General features: G+C 33.3%; 4 protein-coding genes across 7 annotated transcripts; 1 reads left to right on the top strand and 3 right to left on the bottom strand.

Moving 5' to 3' along the window:
* Nucleotides 1-255: 255 nt before the first annotated feature.
* On the bottom strand, nucleotides 256-3,332 carry LOC114184992 (pentatricopeptide repeat-containing protein At3g02490, mitochondrial-like). Of its 3 annotated transcripts, none has more exons than XM_028072450.1 (2): nucleotides 1,202-3,332; nucleotides 256-488 (listed from the first exon to the last, which is right to left on the bottom strand). In XM_028072450.1, exon 1 carries the CDS (start codon nucleotides 3,157-3,159, stop codon nucleotides 1,270-1,272), a length of 1,890 nt encoding a protein of 629 aa, XP_027928251.1. In that variant the 5' UTR covers nucleotides 3,160-3,332; the 3' UTR covers nucleotides 256-488; nucleotides 1,202-1,269. The 3 variants fall into 3 exon arrangements, with proteins under 3 accessions (XP_027928251.1, XP_027928249.1, XP_027928250.1); XM_028072448.1 differs by lacking the exon at nucleotides 256-488 and adding an exon at nucleotides 553-990; XM_028072449.1 differs by lacking the exon at nucleotides 256-488 and adding an exon at nucleotides 553-935.
* Nucleotides 3,333-4,648: 1,316 nt separating this feature from the next.
* Nucleotides 4,649-5,658, top strand: LOC114186028 (short-chain dehydrogenase reductase ATA1). The gene is made up of 2 exons (XM_028074026.1): nucleotides 4,649-4,701; nucleotides 4,833-5,658. Exons 1-2 carry the CDS (start codon nucleotides 4,649-4,651, stop codon nucleotides 5,656-5,658), a joined length of 879 nt encoding a protein of 292 aa, XP_027929827.1.
* Nucleotides 5,659-5,906: 248 nt separating this feature from the next.
* Nucleotides 5,907-6,653, bottom strand: LOC114183044 (mediator of RNA polymerase II transcription subunit 15-like). Its single transcript, XM_028069876.1, has 3 exons — nucleotides 6,469-6,653; nucleotides 6,307-6,375; nucleotides 5,907-6,188 (listed from the first exon to the last, which is right to left on the bottom strand). The coding sequence occupies exons 1-3, from the start codon at nucleotides 6,586-6,588 to the stop codon at nucleotides 6,108-6,110; spliced, it is 270 nt and encodes an 89-aa protein (XP_027925677.1). The 5' UTR covers nucleotides 6,589-6,653; the 3' UTR covers nucleotides 5,907-6,107.
* A 2,544-nt stretch (nucleotides 6,654-9,197) lies between these two features.
* On the bottom strand, nucleotides 9,198-11,942 carry LOC114185260 (S-adenosylmethionine decarboxylase proenzyme-like). 2 transcript variants are annotated; one of them, XM_028072886.1, is made up of 3 exons: nucleotides 11,719-11,942; nucleotides 10,764-10,912; nucleotides 9,198-10,670 (listed from the first exon to the last, which is right to left on the bottom strand). In XM_028072886.1, exon 3 carries the CDS (start codon nucleotides 10,517-10,519, stop codon nucleotides 9,446-9,448), a length of 1,074 nt encoding a protein of 357 aa, XP_027928687.1. In that variant the 5' UTR covers nucleotides 10,520-10,670; nucleotides 10,764-10,912; nucleotides 11,719-11,942; the 3' UTR covers nucleotides 9,198-9,445. The 2 variants fall into 2 exon arrangements, with proteins under 2 accessions (XP_027928687.1, XP_027928686.1); XM_028072885.1 differs by having other exon boundaries at nucleotides 10,764-10,916; nucleotides 11,719-11,899.
* Nucleotides 11,943-15,574: the final 3,632 nt, after the last annotated feature.

The raw sequence follows: 15,574 nt of genomic DNA, 5'->3' as shown, positions 1-15,574 counted from the left end.
AAAGGGAAAAATGCTTGCTTCGTCCTCAAGAAAGTGCTTTTATAAGAAACGCATCCACCAGATTTGAAGCGAGATCTACCAGTGGGTCTAAATTTGCCAGGCCCAATATGAAACCATAAAAAGAGGACCCAGTCTACACTTTATCGTTGCAACATGAATATCCAAAAGTAATGGTTAGAAGACGGAATACGGAAAGGTACATCTAAAGTAATGTTCCTTAATCATAATAAATTGTGAATTTGTGACCGTCAATAGTTAGCTGGATGAAAATGGTGATAATGTTGCTTTCGCTCGCTATTGAGAGTGGGTAACAAAAAATAACTTTCCAATTGAAGGTTAAGGCCGTCATCTCTCGGCTGTCGAATTCAACATTCTATCTTCATATTTTTCACCATTTTATGACTGAAATTTTCACGTCACCTTATACATTACTTCGACCAATGCCTTCCACATTTTCAAACATCATGTGTATTTAGAAAAATCCATTCCTAATCATGGCAAACAGGAATGAAAATCCATTGATAATGATTCTTAAACGATACAGATCACCGATTTCACAGGACGAAACTGTTAACATTATTAGCAAATAAACAAACTACAAAGTAAAACACAACAGTGTCTATTGCCTTGGTTCAAACAGTGCTATATTTTTGCCGTCCTCGAATTTACAGTCAGTAGTGGTCAAGAGCACAAACCAATCATAGAAACAACTAACCAAGCTCAGCAGAGTAGAAAGTGGAAATATTAGAATCCCACTATCCTATGTGAAAAGGATCCAGTCCAATAACAAATGAAGCTTACATAATATATCTAAGGCACTGAAGGACTAAGTGTGTAATACTGAAGGATTGCATGTGAATTTGTTAAGAAATACTGAGATAGATTGTTGCAAGCTTTTCATGTCTAGATTGTTTGCTTATATGCAGCACCTCAATCTACAGTGTACATTATTAAGACAGTGTAAATCAGGACGCATCGAACTACAGTCCACTAATGTCAAAGCACCAAGCAAAGCATTAGTTTGGTGTCCTTCAATCAATAATGATGTTGGAGAAGAATTTCGATTTGCATGTCAAATACAAGTTGCATGGGGGTATTATAGAATGTCAAAAAGTTTGGTTTGTTTGGCTTTATTCAAAGCAAGAATCAACTTCTTTTTTTTTCAATAATTTAAATGAAGGTAAAAAGAATAAGCACTCACCAAAAATTTCCGAACAACTGCAATTGCACATTCTTCTGAAGAGTACAACATGAGATATATTCGCAAACTTAAGCAGTCACGATACCAGAAGAAGCAGCTTCCTTAGAGTTCATGGAATAAAAGAGATTCAAGACATCTGCATCATTTCGAATGTACCGTGGACATTTAGAAAGGAAATTATGTGCTTCTTCATGCCTTCCGTGCTCGAAGAAGGCTTCAAACATACGAAGAAACACAGATGTAGACGGAAACCTCTTTGAAGTCATTGCCCTGAGAAACAGTACCGCATCATCGTCACTTCCACTCTTTGACAAGTGTTCAATAAATGGATCAGTATAAGGTGGAAAACCATGGGTTCTCATTAATCCCAAAATTGGTAAAGCATCTGCAAATCCTCCCTGAACTAATAACTCGGTTACCAACAGCTTGTAAGTAGAATGCCAGGGTTTTAGCTCTTTTTCATTCACTAGTCGGCAAAGAATCTTACATGCATCTATTGCCCTATTCGTTTGACAAAGTGAATTCATTAAAACATCAAAAGAATAGCCTGCCGAAGTGATCCCCTCTTTCTCAACCATCTCTTTAAAAGAATCAAGAGCTTTATCAATGTTCCCGGCAACACAGTGCCCCTCAATCAAAGATTCCCATGTCTTGCGATCTGCATTACACCCAGATGCTTCAACTCTATTCACGAACTCATGAGCTTGTTCCGTATTACCAGCAGCACTAAGTCTAAAAGCAATTTTTCTCTGTAAATTACCACCAGCAACAAACCCACACTCTTCCATTTCTTTCAAAACCTTGTTCCACTCTCCAGTCCTACCAACGCTGGTCAAAGACTTCAGCACAGCATCAACAATAGGGTCAGTTAACGAATTACCACTTCCGGTAAAAACCTTCAGAACCCTCGAAAACAAATCCATATCCAGCTCTTTCCCAGCAGCAACCTTCCTCAACAAAAAGACACAACACTCAACCGAAGGCTTATTCGCGCCAGCCATAGCAAGCTCATAAAGCTCAACAGCATCCTTTATCATTCTCCTCTTACAAAATCTCCCCAAAACCCTAGCAAAGGTCTCAACCTCCATCTCATACCCAGCACTCCTCATGTCCTCAACAAGCTTCCAAAACCTATCAATCGAGTCCTCCCTCCCCAACACCCTCGCCATTGCATTGTAAGTTTCCCCATTATGCTTAAACATCTGACTCTCCTCCAACCACCGGAAAAATATCAGCGCCTTAGCCGGCTCTGATGCCAATCCCGCCAAAACAATCTTAACCATATATCCGGAGAACCTAACATTCAACTCCTTAATCTGCCTCTCAACATCATCACTCCACACATTGTTCTTCGCAATCCTACACACTACGGCACAGTTCTTCTCATTCGAGTTATCAAACAAACCCTTCAACTTCGCCACGTCACCTTTCATTCCACCCTTCTCAAAACACTCCAACACTCTATCCTTCACACCCTTGGAAACCCCATATCCCTTTTCCTTCATTAAATCAACCAACTCCCAAAACTCGTTAACCAAACCATTGGTCCCCAAAACACGCAGCATTGAGTTGTAGCACTTGGAGCTCAACTTCTCGGGGTAGTTCTCCGAAACCCATTGGAAGAACCTCCGTGCCGCATCAACGTTTGAATCGAGCTTCCACAGAACCGCAAGGACAGCGTTGTGAGTGATCGAAATGCGATTCGAATCGACGAGGTTTTTCACGTCGTCGGAATCCTCAGGTTTCGAGAAAATGTCGGCGATGAGGACGTGGTCGTTATCGGAGTGAGGGAGAACAGGTTCCGAAGAAAACTGACGGAAACTAGGGTTTACCGGGAAGGAGGAATTTACGGTTAAACGACGGGAAATGGAAGAGGAAGAGGGGAGTACCTGAGAGTGATTGGGAATACGGGGGCGAGAACGGAGAAGATGGTGAAGAAGACGCCATTGGTATCTCATTTCTGCAAACGAACGAATAATGGGATTGTGATTTGAAAAGCAATTGATCGAGATTTTGAGTGTGAGGAAGAAACGAAGAGAAAGAGAGAGAGAGAGAAACAGTAACTAGGGTTTTAGGAGATGCAACTTTTTTTGTTTTGGTCATTGTAAAATTGGGCTTTCTAATTTGGATCTGCCTACTATGGAACTCACTTCTGCACCCATGTTTTCCACTTGCACTTGGTTACGGTATTAAATATGAAGATACTCTAAAGCATTATGGAACCACCACTATTGGCACTCATGACGTGTTCAAATAAGGAGGGGAAAAAGTTACGCTACCTTTCAATGAAAAATATCACAAATTTTGAAGATACTCAAGTATATTAAATGTAAATTGAAATAATTTTTAATTAATTTTTTTAAAATATTTTATTTAGGCAAAATAATTCAAATTTATGAGATTATAATTCTCTTTAAATCAAGTATTTCAATTAAAAAAATTAAATATCAAACAATTGCTATTAACATCAATCTATATTATTCTCACTTGATATCAACCACAATTATTTAGGTTAATATCAATTGGATTATTTTTAATAACATTGATATCTGTGATAAAAAAAATCACCCCAGACATGAAAAAAAAAAACTAAATAAATATGACTCTAAACTTTATACATACGTTTATTAGAACAAAATTACTTTACTACCACGAAAAAAAATTATATCTCCAATATTGGTCGAAAATACAAAGACTCGGCTTGAATGAAAAAATAAGAGTGATTTACATGCTTAATTAGTTGATAATTAAATTATATTTAAAAATTAATTACACTGCCAGAATATATTAATTCAAATTTATATAGTACCAAAAGTTATAAACATCAATTTTTATGAATATTGTTTTAATCATCTTCATTAATTCATCAATTACTTATTTATATTATTATAATATGGTTGTATTGGTTATGAAAATATCTTTTTTCCGGAGTTTTTATTTTATTTTATAATGTTTGAAGGATTCAAATTTGGAATTAAATGTTGATGTCAAACAACTGCCTTTGGAAAAATAAAGGAAACAGAATATTTATCTCCTTTGCATTGTTTTAATTATTTTCCAAGGAAATAATGGAGCAATTATATTTTTCAAAGTTCTCTTTTAAATTCTGTGATGTACAGAAGAGATTATTGTAATAACACTCATTTGACAGTAAATAAAACATTTATGAAGATTAAAATAACCACTTTTGCCTTTGATGATGTTATATAATCTTTTTAACTCCATGACTTTTCCTTTTCTTCTCAGAAACATGAGATCTGAATGAAATTAATTAGCTGAACAATAAACATGGAATTCATGAACAGAATAAATTACGAATACGAAGGAGTGAGTTGAGTAGTGGTTATAAGGTAGCAAAAGCATGTTTACACCATTTCTACACAACTCTCAATATTTAAGTGTTTGTTGAATATACAAAGATCCATAAAACAATATTACATCACTGAAATGGAACCACGCATGAATCAGAATATAGAAACTCAAAACTCATCAGCAAAAAGGTCAGTGCACACACAGTTATCTTGCTGATAAATAATCTCGTATATTTTCCAGTGAATCAATAATAGTATGTGATATGAACAGAAACTTCAACTGAATGCAACATTAATCACTTTTTCGATTTGTTGTTAAGACTAGCTGATAAGGTGGCAGTGGTAACTGGTGGTGCAAGAGGAATTGGTGCAACTGCAGCTAAGCTGTTTGCGGAAAATGGAGCACATGTTGTCATTGCTGATGTGCTTGATGAAGTAGGAGCCAAGGTGGCTGAGTCCATAGGGGGTCGCTACATACACTGTGATGTGTCGAAGGAAGATGATGTTGAATCTGCCATTAACTTTGCACTGTCATGGAAGGGTCATCTAGATATCATGCTCAGCAATGCGGGAATTGGAGGCCCTGAGGGAAGAAGCATCACAACCATTGACATGGACCAAGTGAGGCATTTATTTTCCACCAATCTTCATGGAACAGTGCATGGAATCAAGCATGCTGCAAGGGCAATGATCAAAGGTCGAAGAGGAGGATCCATCATATGCACTTCAAGTGTTGCAGCGGTGATGGGTGGTTTGGCCTTGCATGGCTACACCATGACAAAAGCAGCCATAGATGGATTGGTGAGAAGTGCTGCATGTGAGTTGGGAGAACATTTGATTCGTGTTAACTGCATCTCCCCACATGGGATTCCCTCTGAGATGCTTCTCACTGCTTTCAGAAGGTTTTCGAATGTTGTAGATATTACCCCTCAATGTTTGAATGAGTTTATTGGGACAAGGGCAAGTTTGCTTAAGGGGAGAGGTGCAACCATTGAAGATGTAGCACATGCTGCTTTGTTTTTGGCTAGTGATGAGTCTGGTTTCGTAACAGCACACGATCTTCGTGTAGATGGAGGATACACATATGCTGATAGTAGAATGAGTTACATGTACCAACCTAAAAAAGATGAGAAAATACTCATTTGAGGACAAAATTCAATCTTCATCTACTATATATATAGATATAGTTCTTCAAATTTTATTCCAGAATAACATATAGGTTTTTTCTTTGTTGGCATAGTTCAATGTGTTCTTCCCCTCGCTCTTGAAAAAACAGTTTTCTACAGAAATCAAACTGTGTGTGAACAGTTTGCTTGTAATTTCTGACAAACTCTGCTAACAACTTTATGTGATTAGTCTTCTTGTTACATGTAATCAACTATAGAAGTATTAAGTTATACTAAGAAAAATTTTATTGATAGATAAAATGAGAGCTACATCATAGAGTTCTCTTTAGGAGTACCATTCAAAACAAAAGAAACTAGAGCATTTCTTAAACAATGCCCTGACAACAAGAAGAAACGAGAAATACAGAAAAGAAAAAACAAAATCTAAGTGAAACTGCATGATCAGGATCCGTGCATATCCCTCTTAGTTCAATTATTTTTGTTCATGCCAGTTGCATTCTTCACAGCTTCAGCTGCTCCTTGTGCTGTTGCCATCATCTGCTGACCAGCCTAAACATACAATAATGTAAGGAAAAACATGTACATTAGTGTGTTGATTATACAATAAATGAAATTTTGATCGAGTTTATTATAATTAAACATGCGTGATATGTTCTCAAATTGGAACCTCTTGCATGGTTTCCTTAGCAGACTGAGCAGCATTGCTAGCCATGTCGATCAAATTGCTGGTCTTTTCCTGTCGTACATGCAAAAAAATATGGTCTTTTAAATGACATATAAGATTGTGCACGCCCCAGAAGACTAAATTTGCATGGGGAGTAAGAAAAACCTGAGCTTGGGCTTCGGTTTGGGCCTGAGGTTGGGCTTGGGCTTGAGCTTGTGCTTGTGCTTGACCTTGACCTTCGCCCTGAGCCTGTGTAGCCTCGAAGTGCAACTGCTGAGGGTCCATCTTTTGAACTGTGATGTGTAATTAACGAATTGATTGAATGTAATGAATGAGGATGAAGAATGATTGTAGTTTGAGATGAAGATTAGTTGCTGCAGTGTTGATATTTATATATGTAAGTTTGGTAAAGAATTGCTTTATTTGAGGTTCGGGTACTACATATTTGGTTATGTTAGAAGGATTCTTGAGGCTGTGCTGCTTTTGGGGAGAACCTTTAAACCGGTTCATCAGGAGAGTTTTGGAGAATTCAGTGACATTTTCTTGTGGCTGATAAAAAAACTATATACCACACACAGCATAGGATGATGCACTATATAGTTTAATAATTTTATGAAAGAATATGGAATTGATTAATTAACGTTGTGAAAATATTCCAATAATATATATATATATATATATATATATATATATATATATATATATATATATATATATATATATTAAAAAATACAGTAGAATATTGATAAGTGTTAGATCAAGAATAAAAAAAATAAGTGTTTTGATGGATTAGCATTAAAAAAAGTATTTAAATCTTATAATATTATTAATATTATAAAGTAATTTATTTTATGAAAAATAAATCCAATGATCAGACAAATAAAATTATGTTCTCGAAAAAGTACTAGCACTTAATCCGAAATATCTTAAAAATGAAGAAAAAAATTATTGATTAGCATAATTATGTATAATAAAATATGTTTGTTTTCAGTTTCTACAACAGTACTTTTATTTTATCAGCTTCTACAAGAGTATATACTTTCATAACCCATAATAATAAAAATGAGTCAAGTAGCTTATGTCTGATTAATAACTAGTTCAATTTGGTCTTTAGTGACTCCGGCGTCGTAACTAGCCTTCTTGGAGTCCATATATTCTTTTATAGAGTGAATGAATGAACTAAAGAAAAGAAGAATTGTTGAGTTTGAGATGCAGATGACAATTATGCAAACTGTGTAGACTTAAATAGTTTCTCAAACCACTCACTGGCTAACACTTTTACACTATTTCTTGGGGTCTAATTGTGATTCAAATTTTCATTTTTTTCATCGTTTCTAGAACAAATGTCACGTCATAAGAGGAACAGGATCAAAGAATCAAATCAAACCATGTGTCTAACGCCAATAAATTTTTGTATGGGTTAAGTATGATTTAGTTTTAGAACTTTCACTCAAAATTAAAATTTGTTTTTGTTTAAAATTTTGATTTATTTTAGTTTTTAAATTTTAGAAATGAATGAATATAGTCTTTTTAACCCAATTATGTTAATTTTTTTTTACGTGTCGAACATTTTTCATATTAGTATTGGAGTTTTTTACACTGTTTGACATATTTTTTGTTTAATATCTATTGAAAAATATGTTCGACACTTCAAAAAAAATTAATGTAATTGAGTTAAAAAGACTATATTCATCTATTTTTAAAGTTTAGGAACTAAAATATATTAAAATTTCAGACATGAACGAATTCCAATTTTAGATCAATGTTCAGAGACTAAAAACATATTTAACCTTTTTTTTGTTTATTTATGCTTACGAACCATTATCTAATTTCACATTATTAAAGGATAAGATAAAATTTATTTACTTTTCAAACTTTCGGATTTCTTTTAGATGGGATATTCATAGTTTATGTGTATGTATTAGTTTTAAATAAATTAAATTGTATATATATTTCAAAAAACTAACTTAAGAGTTGAGAAAAAAAAAAATCCTTTATCCGTTCAAATACAATGGCATCGTAGAATTTGCCTATGGAAATACATAGTAGAAGTAGAAGATAATTGGACTAATATATTTTTACTCATCTATCATAAAATATCAATTTAAATAGTTACTTTTAAACAAAAATATGTGTGGGTGTATTTTTATATAAAGAGACTTTTATTTACAAAACATTTCATTGTCTTTTACCAGTATTATTACTTAAATTTAGTTTATTTTAGTATAAATTACATTGTTAATATTAAATCTTAATGAGCTACATACCATTGTGGTGTGAGTTATCAAATCTTACAAAAAATAAATTGAAAATTTTAAATAATATTTTTATGTGATTTACGTGTGTTTATTTCCAAAATGTCTTCATTTTTCTTTACGTTTGTGTGCATCCAAATTTCTCTCGCTAAGGATGATAAGCCATCGTATAGTTTCTCATCAGAGCATTAAAAATACCATCTATCTCTTCAACATGTTTTTTATTTAAAAAGAACATACTATTACCATTAATAATAAAAAAATCCTTAATATAATACTTTATTCAATACATTCTTTTATTTTATATTCAACAACAATAATAATAGTTTTTTCGTATATATTTGCTTTTATTTGAAAAATTAGAAAAGTTAAAAATAGCAGTATAAAATCACAGAATGCGTTTGTGTATTTGCCAAAAATTCATGATTGGATTTGAAACGGGAAAGCATGTATCACCAGAAACCAAAGCATGACCATTTTTTTCTTTTAGTATTTAAGAGGAGATTATGTGAATTAGAATCGCATATCCAAATCTAACATACTTAAAAACAACTACTTCGTTCATCTCCTTAATTTGTGGCTCAAGGTAAAGGTAAATAACAGAATTGAGAATGTCTCACCAATAAGAAAGTTCAACAATTATAATTATAATAAAACGTATTTATTCATTTATTATAGTTCCATGATAAACAGCTGCAACACCCTCATTTAAGAGTACCTCATGAGTTGGCAGTTGTGAGGAAAAACATCAGCAGAATCACACAAACAAACTAGCAAGTGAAGCAACACAGCACGTTGTAGCTTCACTCTCAGATCATAACCCCCAAAGTTATTTAGGTAAAAACACAGATTAAAGGAAAACAGCAAAACATAAAAATCAGAAGCAATTATATCTCCCTTGCTTCATCTTCATTTTCTTCATCCTCACTCCAGCAGCATCTCAGAATTGACCTGGGAGACGCAGTACCATCGCCTTGAACAAATTTTTGGTACATAACTGCACCACCCACTCCAAGTTCTTCACTAGTCCTCTCTCCACAGTAATAGCCACTGATGTCCAAGGGAAATTTGTCAAGCTTTTCACCATGCATGTCAATGTGCAGAGCAACAGAAAACTCTGCTGGACGGAAGCATGTTAAAACCCTATCCACAAGTTCGCACAGAGTCATGTCATCAAAGTCATAGCCAACAGCTTCGAAACTAGCATAACTGAAACCATCTTCTGGAGTGACATGGATAGTGGATATTGCATTCCCTTCAATACCATTCATAGAATAACCACAAGGGTCAAATTCAAAGTCACATATATCAGACAGTGGAAGGATATTCCTAATTCCAGATTTCTCAGTCATCAAAGCTGCTGAAGATGTATTTTCTTTGAAAAATACAGAAGCACATTCCTTGTCTAAACCAGTCATACACATCTCAAGGCCGTACACAGATTCTAACGATTCTCTTGCCTGAGCACTTGCAGAGTAGATGTGCCATAACTGTGACTTTGAAGGATCACCCATTGCGTAAGCTTTGCTACCATTACCGAGGTTCCCGAAATAGCTATCAAGGACAGAGACTTCTTCTGAAAAGCTACGATGAGGATATGACTGTGCACCAGGAAAAATGAAACTTCCGCGGGTGTACCTTACAGATTTCACAGAAAGGTCAATGGAATCAGCTAACTTGAGAATTGCAGGAATGGACAGAAGCAACTTGGTAGTCCCACAAGTTTTGATGATAATTTTGTAAGGATAGATAAACAGGCTTGACTCCGACAGAACATAAGAGTCAAGATAATCGTTTGAAAGCGATGAAACAATAGTGCACTCTGCTGGGTTCAGAAACTCATCCAATTGGTCCCTGGACAATGCTCGCAGACCTGATCCTCCAGCAAGCACACCATCTTCAGAAAATGATATCTCAAGCCTTTTCTCATAACCTTCAAAACCAATTGCTGAGGCTGCCATCTTGACTAGAAAAGAAAGGAAAGTTTTGCTGTGTAGGTAGAGAACAAAAACACAAGGGAGAGAAAAAGAAAAAGAAAACGAAGAGGAGACAAAATGAAGACGGGGGCTATGTCACGCAACAAAGCGAAAGTCAGGATGGCTTGCGGATGCACTGCAATAGACAAAAGTTCGATTGTCAAACATAATGTTGGATACTAAATGTCTGAATCTAATCATCAGAAAAATAAATAGAAAAAATGTTTACGTTGGAGTATGCAGCGGATCTGAATTTCTTGATTCCACCGTGTGGGCGAACGTCTTCAATGATGTAGCCGAGGGGAGTTTCGTACAGAAAGGATTTACTACTAGACGACTTCTTCTTGCCACCTTTGGACTCCATCAGATCATTCAGACCTTTCTGACAAAAAAAGAAAACAAAATCAATCACAGAATGCTAGCAATCCCTGTACAAACATGAATTCTAGAATATTTCATTGTGCGAGAAGAACATGAACATGTTAAACGAAAAAAAAACTGCAATCTTGAACAAATTCACCATGTACGTGGCGTAACCTTTCATCAAGTTGAACAAATAAATACAAAATGTTAATACAAATTCCATAATCAGTTGATAAAACCGTAATCAATAGGGGTAAAAGACGTATGCTATCATGCCTACGCTGTGTGCGTTAAAAAGTCAAAATATTGTTCCCTATAATGCAGACAACAGGGTCTCTCTTCCAAGGATAAAGTATAAGTTAAGATGCTTTTGATCTCTATATCGTTGATGTAAAATAAATTTGCAGTCTGTGATAAGAAAAAAGATACAAGATTAAATCTTCTGAGATATTCTTTTAGGTACAAAAAAACATGATCTTTTTTATTCAAAAACATAAGAACATTATTGATCATTCTGAAAAGGTTATAAATCTGGAAAGAAAATAAATAAATAAATAAAAAATCATGTAAAATATTAAAAAACAGAAACCGAAAATGTTCCTTCCAATCCCCATAAACTCAGACATAATTGAAGAACATGACCAAAAACACACATTCAGATTGAAACAAAAGGTTTACCTGACATTTCTAACCGGGAAAAACTTTTGAATACAATAACACAACCCAAAGAACCCAAAAATTATTCTAGTGTATACCTCAAAACATAAACAAAAATCTTAAATCAAAATACAAAAAAAAAAAAAAACAATTAATATACTTACAGGTGTATATACAATGGAGGCTAGTGAAGTTGTCTGATATCCCCTCCCAAAATTGCACTTCGAATCAAAATTAATCCGAATGAAATGCTCTCAGAACAATTCAAGGAAGGGCGAAATTTGAGAGAAAAAGGGTTTTGATTATTGGTTATACTCAAAATCGCTGGGTTGTTATGGAGAGAAGAGATGGAACTTATATAGGAGCCTAGGTTAATTGGAAATTACGGTAGTACCCCTAAATTTTCTATCTTTGTTTTCATATCCTCCTCCGATAAATTTGGCAAAGAATCTCGGTTTACGTGCTAAACAAACGAATAATATGTTTAATTTTATCTTTCGATTAATTATAGAATATATGGAATGCTTTTTAAAGGTGGTGTTTATTTTAAATTTTAGTAAATTAACACTATAATATACTCAGTCATGCAATTTTATTCTTTCCTTTCAAAAATATAATTCAACCGGTATTTTATAGTCAATACAGATTGAAACTGTAATATATAAATTATTTTTATCTTAAGGAATTTAAAATGATAAGATCATAAATTAAGCGTTAAAAATATAAAATAAAATAAGATATATGTCTGCTAATTAGGATTTTATTTGTATTTCGAAGATAATTTATATATATACTTAATGATATATAAATAAATGAATATTTATGAGAGTCTCAGAATATAAAATACTATAATAATGACTAATTATTTTGAAAGCTGTCAAATCTTGTATATATAAAAGGAAATTTTTATTTTTATTACCTTATCTCAACAAAATATGTATATATTAAGAATGAAATTAAGGAAAAAAGTAACGATAACATTCATACTAATATTTTTGCCTAACATATATGAAAACTTCGTGAAAGAGATAAAGAGTATATTTAATTTTAAAATTAGTAAACTAATTATGATAGAAAAAATATAATCCAAGTTTAGAATTGTAAAAAAAAATGTTATTCCAAGGAATATTTGATTTTTGACCTCATCTTTTTTTATTTCTATGTATATGTTTTGAAGAAAAAAAATAGAATAAGGAATATTAATTAGACGATAGGGAGTTAAATGAAAAAAAAAAAAAAAAAAAGAGGAAAGATGCGATTTGAAAAGAGTAGTGGCGGGGTACGTGTGCGTTTGTGTGAAGCATGTTCGAAACGCAAGTCACGTAAAAAGAATGAAAGAAAGTGGTTTTGGTTTTCTTCATCTCATAATAATTCATATTCTTGTGGTGCTGAATTCGATGTTTTATTCTGCGTTTGGCACTGCGATTTGCCCCACATCGAATCGTCTTGGCCTCTTCTTTCTCACTTCTACATTGGATTGGATCCATTATCCCGTCCACATTGCATGTATATGGTCCCACATCGCTCAAAATTTAATACTCTTCGTATCATCTCTTTATATATTTCTGACCGACCTGACATTTTTTCAACTCTTTTCTCGCTGTTAAAATTATCCTCAGTGATATTATATGTGTAAAGCATTACCGAGTGACTGACATATTTGTTGATACTTAAATGTTTTTTTAGTTAATCCATGATTAGGGAAAGATTCAAAGCATGAAATGAATTTTGGTGAAAGAGTGATAACCTAATACCAAATTATTTTTTCTTGGAGAAGTGTGGAACCCCAATCTGAAAAGAATGTGGAATTTATGCCATATGAGTATGAATGACCTGTTAAACTTCTATGAATGCAATGGAATCAAAATTCTCTTTATAATATTCTTCTTTCCATTCATTTAAGGTGTATCTTCCCAGAACTAGAACTTAGCTAAACTAAGCATCTATAAAACATAGATAAGAATTTTATTCATCTTTCATAAATAGAAGAGAAATCTAATTAAGAAAGTTGTTCAAATTTTATTGTTAAATATATTGATAGAGTTTATTTAATTCTGATGATGTGATTTCTCTTATTCGCAATCCAAATCCTTTAGTTTTCTAGGGTTCTTTTGTCCTGATGGGGAATCATGTTTTAGCGATTTCTCATGCACCAGTATAATAGCGTTCTTATTATTTTATTATTTGGTGCCACATAAAGATAGAAAAAAATAAGTTAACATTGAATATAGACAAAAATAAATATTATAAAAATATCACGTTTAGGAATGTGATACCAATGAAATTATTAAAGTATATTTTTATTGTTGATAATATGTTTGGAGAAAAAAAAATCAAATCATCTTTACATCAAAAGTAAAGTCTAATTAGTTCGAGCTCGAATTAACACACGTTAAGTTAATTTAAGAGTTTGAGTTAAGACAAGTTAAACAGATATAAGTTAATCATAAGTCAAATTTAATTAGTTTAGATTTAAGATTAAGCGAGTTAGTCAAATCTAAATTAAATTGAATTGACTTAAACCTAAGTCAAATCTAGTTGACCTAAGATAGGTCAAGCTAAGCCCATTTATGCTTCAATTGAGGCAAAACGGTGTTCAAATCTTAATTGAAGTGAGTTCACCACCCTACCTCGAGTTATATCAACACAAGCCCATTTTGAGCCAAGTCAATTTAGATTTAGGTCATAATGAGTTGATCCAAGTTCAAGTAGCACAAAGTCAACCTAAGCTCCAGTTTGGTTGAATTTACTTGAGCCCTAGTTTAGTCAAGTTGACTTAAGCCCAAGTATAGTTTAGTTAAGTCAACACATACTTAGGTCGAATATAATCATCCATCCCAAGCAAGGTCGATATGAGTTAGTCGAGCACAAGTCAATCAAGGGCAAAGGTCGGACTGAGTTATCTTAGGCCAAAGCTAGATTGAGTTGCCCCAAGTCCAAATTAAGTAAGTTCTCCCAAACCTAGGTGAATATAAGTAAATATTGCCTAAATAATGATAAGTCAACTCGCTCCCAAGTCGAGTTAAGTCTAGCCAACCTACACATTCAAGTCGAGATAAGTCAACTCAGATCTTGATCGAGCTAAGTCAACCAAAATTCAAGTTGAGTTAAGTTGTCCTATCACCATGGGATGAGGTTAAGTTGAGTACAATCAAAATAAGTTCGAACCGAATGATATAAGATTAAGTTTGGCCAAGTTTAAGGTTAGTCAAGTTCAAGTGGAGCAGTTTCTTTCTACTCCTCCACAACTTTATTCTTCCACTCCATGAAATTGTTTTTTCCAATTTTATCCCTTTTCGAATTATTCTAAATTGCATGATTATTACGGGGGTGTCGAAAGAAATTTATGAAGGTGTAGGAAGAGATTGCTTTTGGGTGCTATCGAGACAAACCAGACTTAACTGGACCAGTTCAAATTGGATTTTCTTTGAATAATAATTCAATTAAAACCATGTCAACTTGAATAGAGTAAATCTCGCATCAAGCTATTAGGTTAATCCAACATGAATTTTAGTTTAAACGACAAAAATAATTTATTCTATATTTAATTCAATTCAACTTGAATTGAAAGAAAAATCAAATGTAATTTATGTGATTAAAATAGATTTAGATCATAAATATTATATATTTTATTAAATCTGAATTAAATTTTGAAAAATTCAATGCTTGAGCCATCTGCAGCAAAAACACATATTGATGATTTGTTTATAATTTTGTCGTCACAATGTTGTATGTATAAATGAATCGGTCCCTTTTGGGGCTGTTCATTTCATAGTAAGTTTAAGTTGGTTATTTCTATCAGTATCGCATATTTCTGAATCCCATTATTTCAGATTTTATTTTTCAAAATGCATTAAATCATTTTCGGAAATATTTTTTCCAAAAACACTTGCTCACTTTTCCGGAAAACATTTACCCACTTCTATTTCGAAAAAAAAAAAAAAAACTCTTGAAACTTTAATGAGGTGCAGAAAGAAATTTGTTGAGTACAAGAAATAACATCCTAACCGAGATTGTATC

Source organism: Vigna unguiculata, chromosome 5 (genome assembly GCF_004118075.2).
Source record: "Vigna unguiculata cultivar IT97K-499-35 chromosome 5, ASM411807v1, whole genome shotgun sequence".
Taxonomy (NCBI): domain Eukaryota; kingdom Viridiplantae; phylum Streptophyta; class Magnoliopsida; order Fabales; family Fabaceae; genus Vigna; species Vigna unguiculata.
Note: the sequence above shows the minus strand (reverse complement) of the source record. Positions and strands in the feature narration are given on the sequence as shown.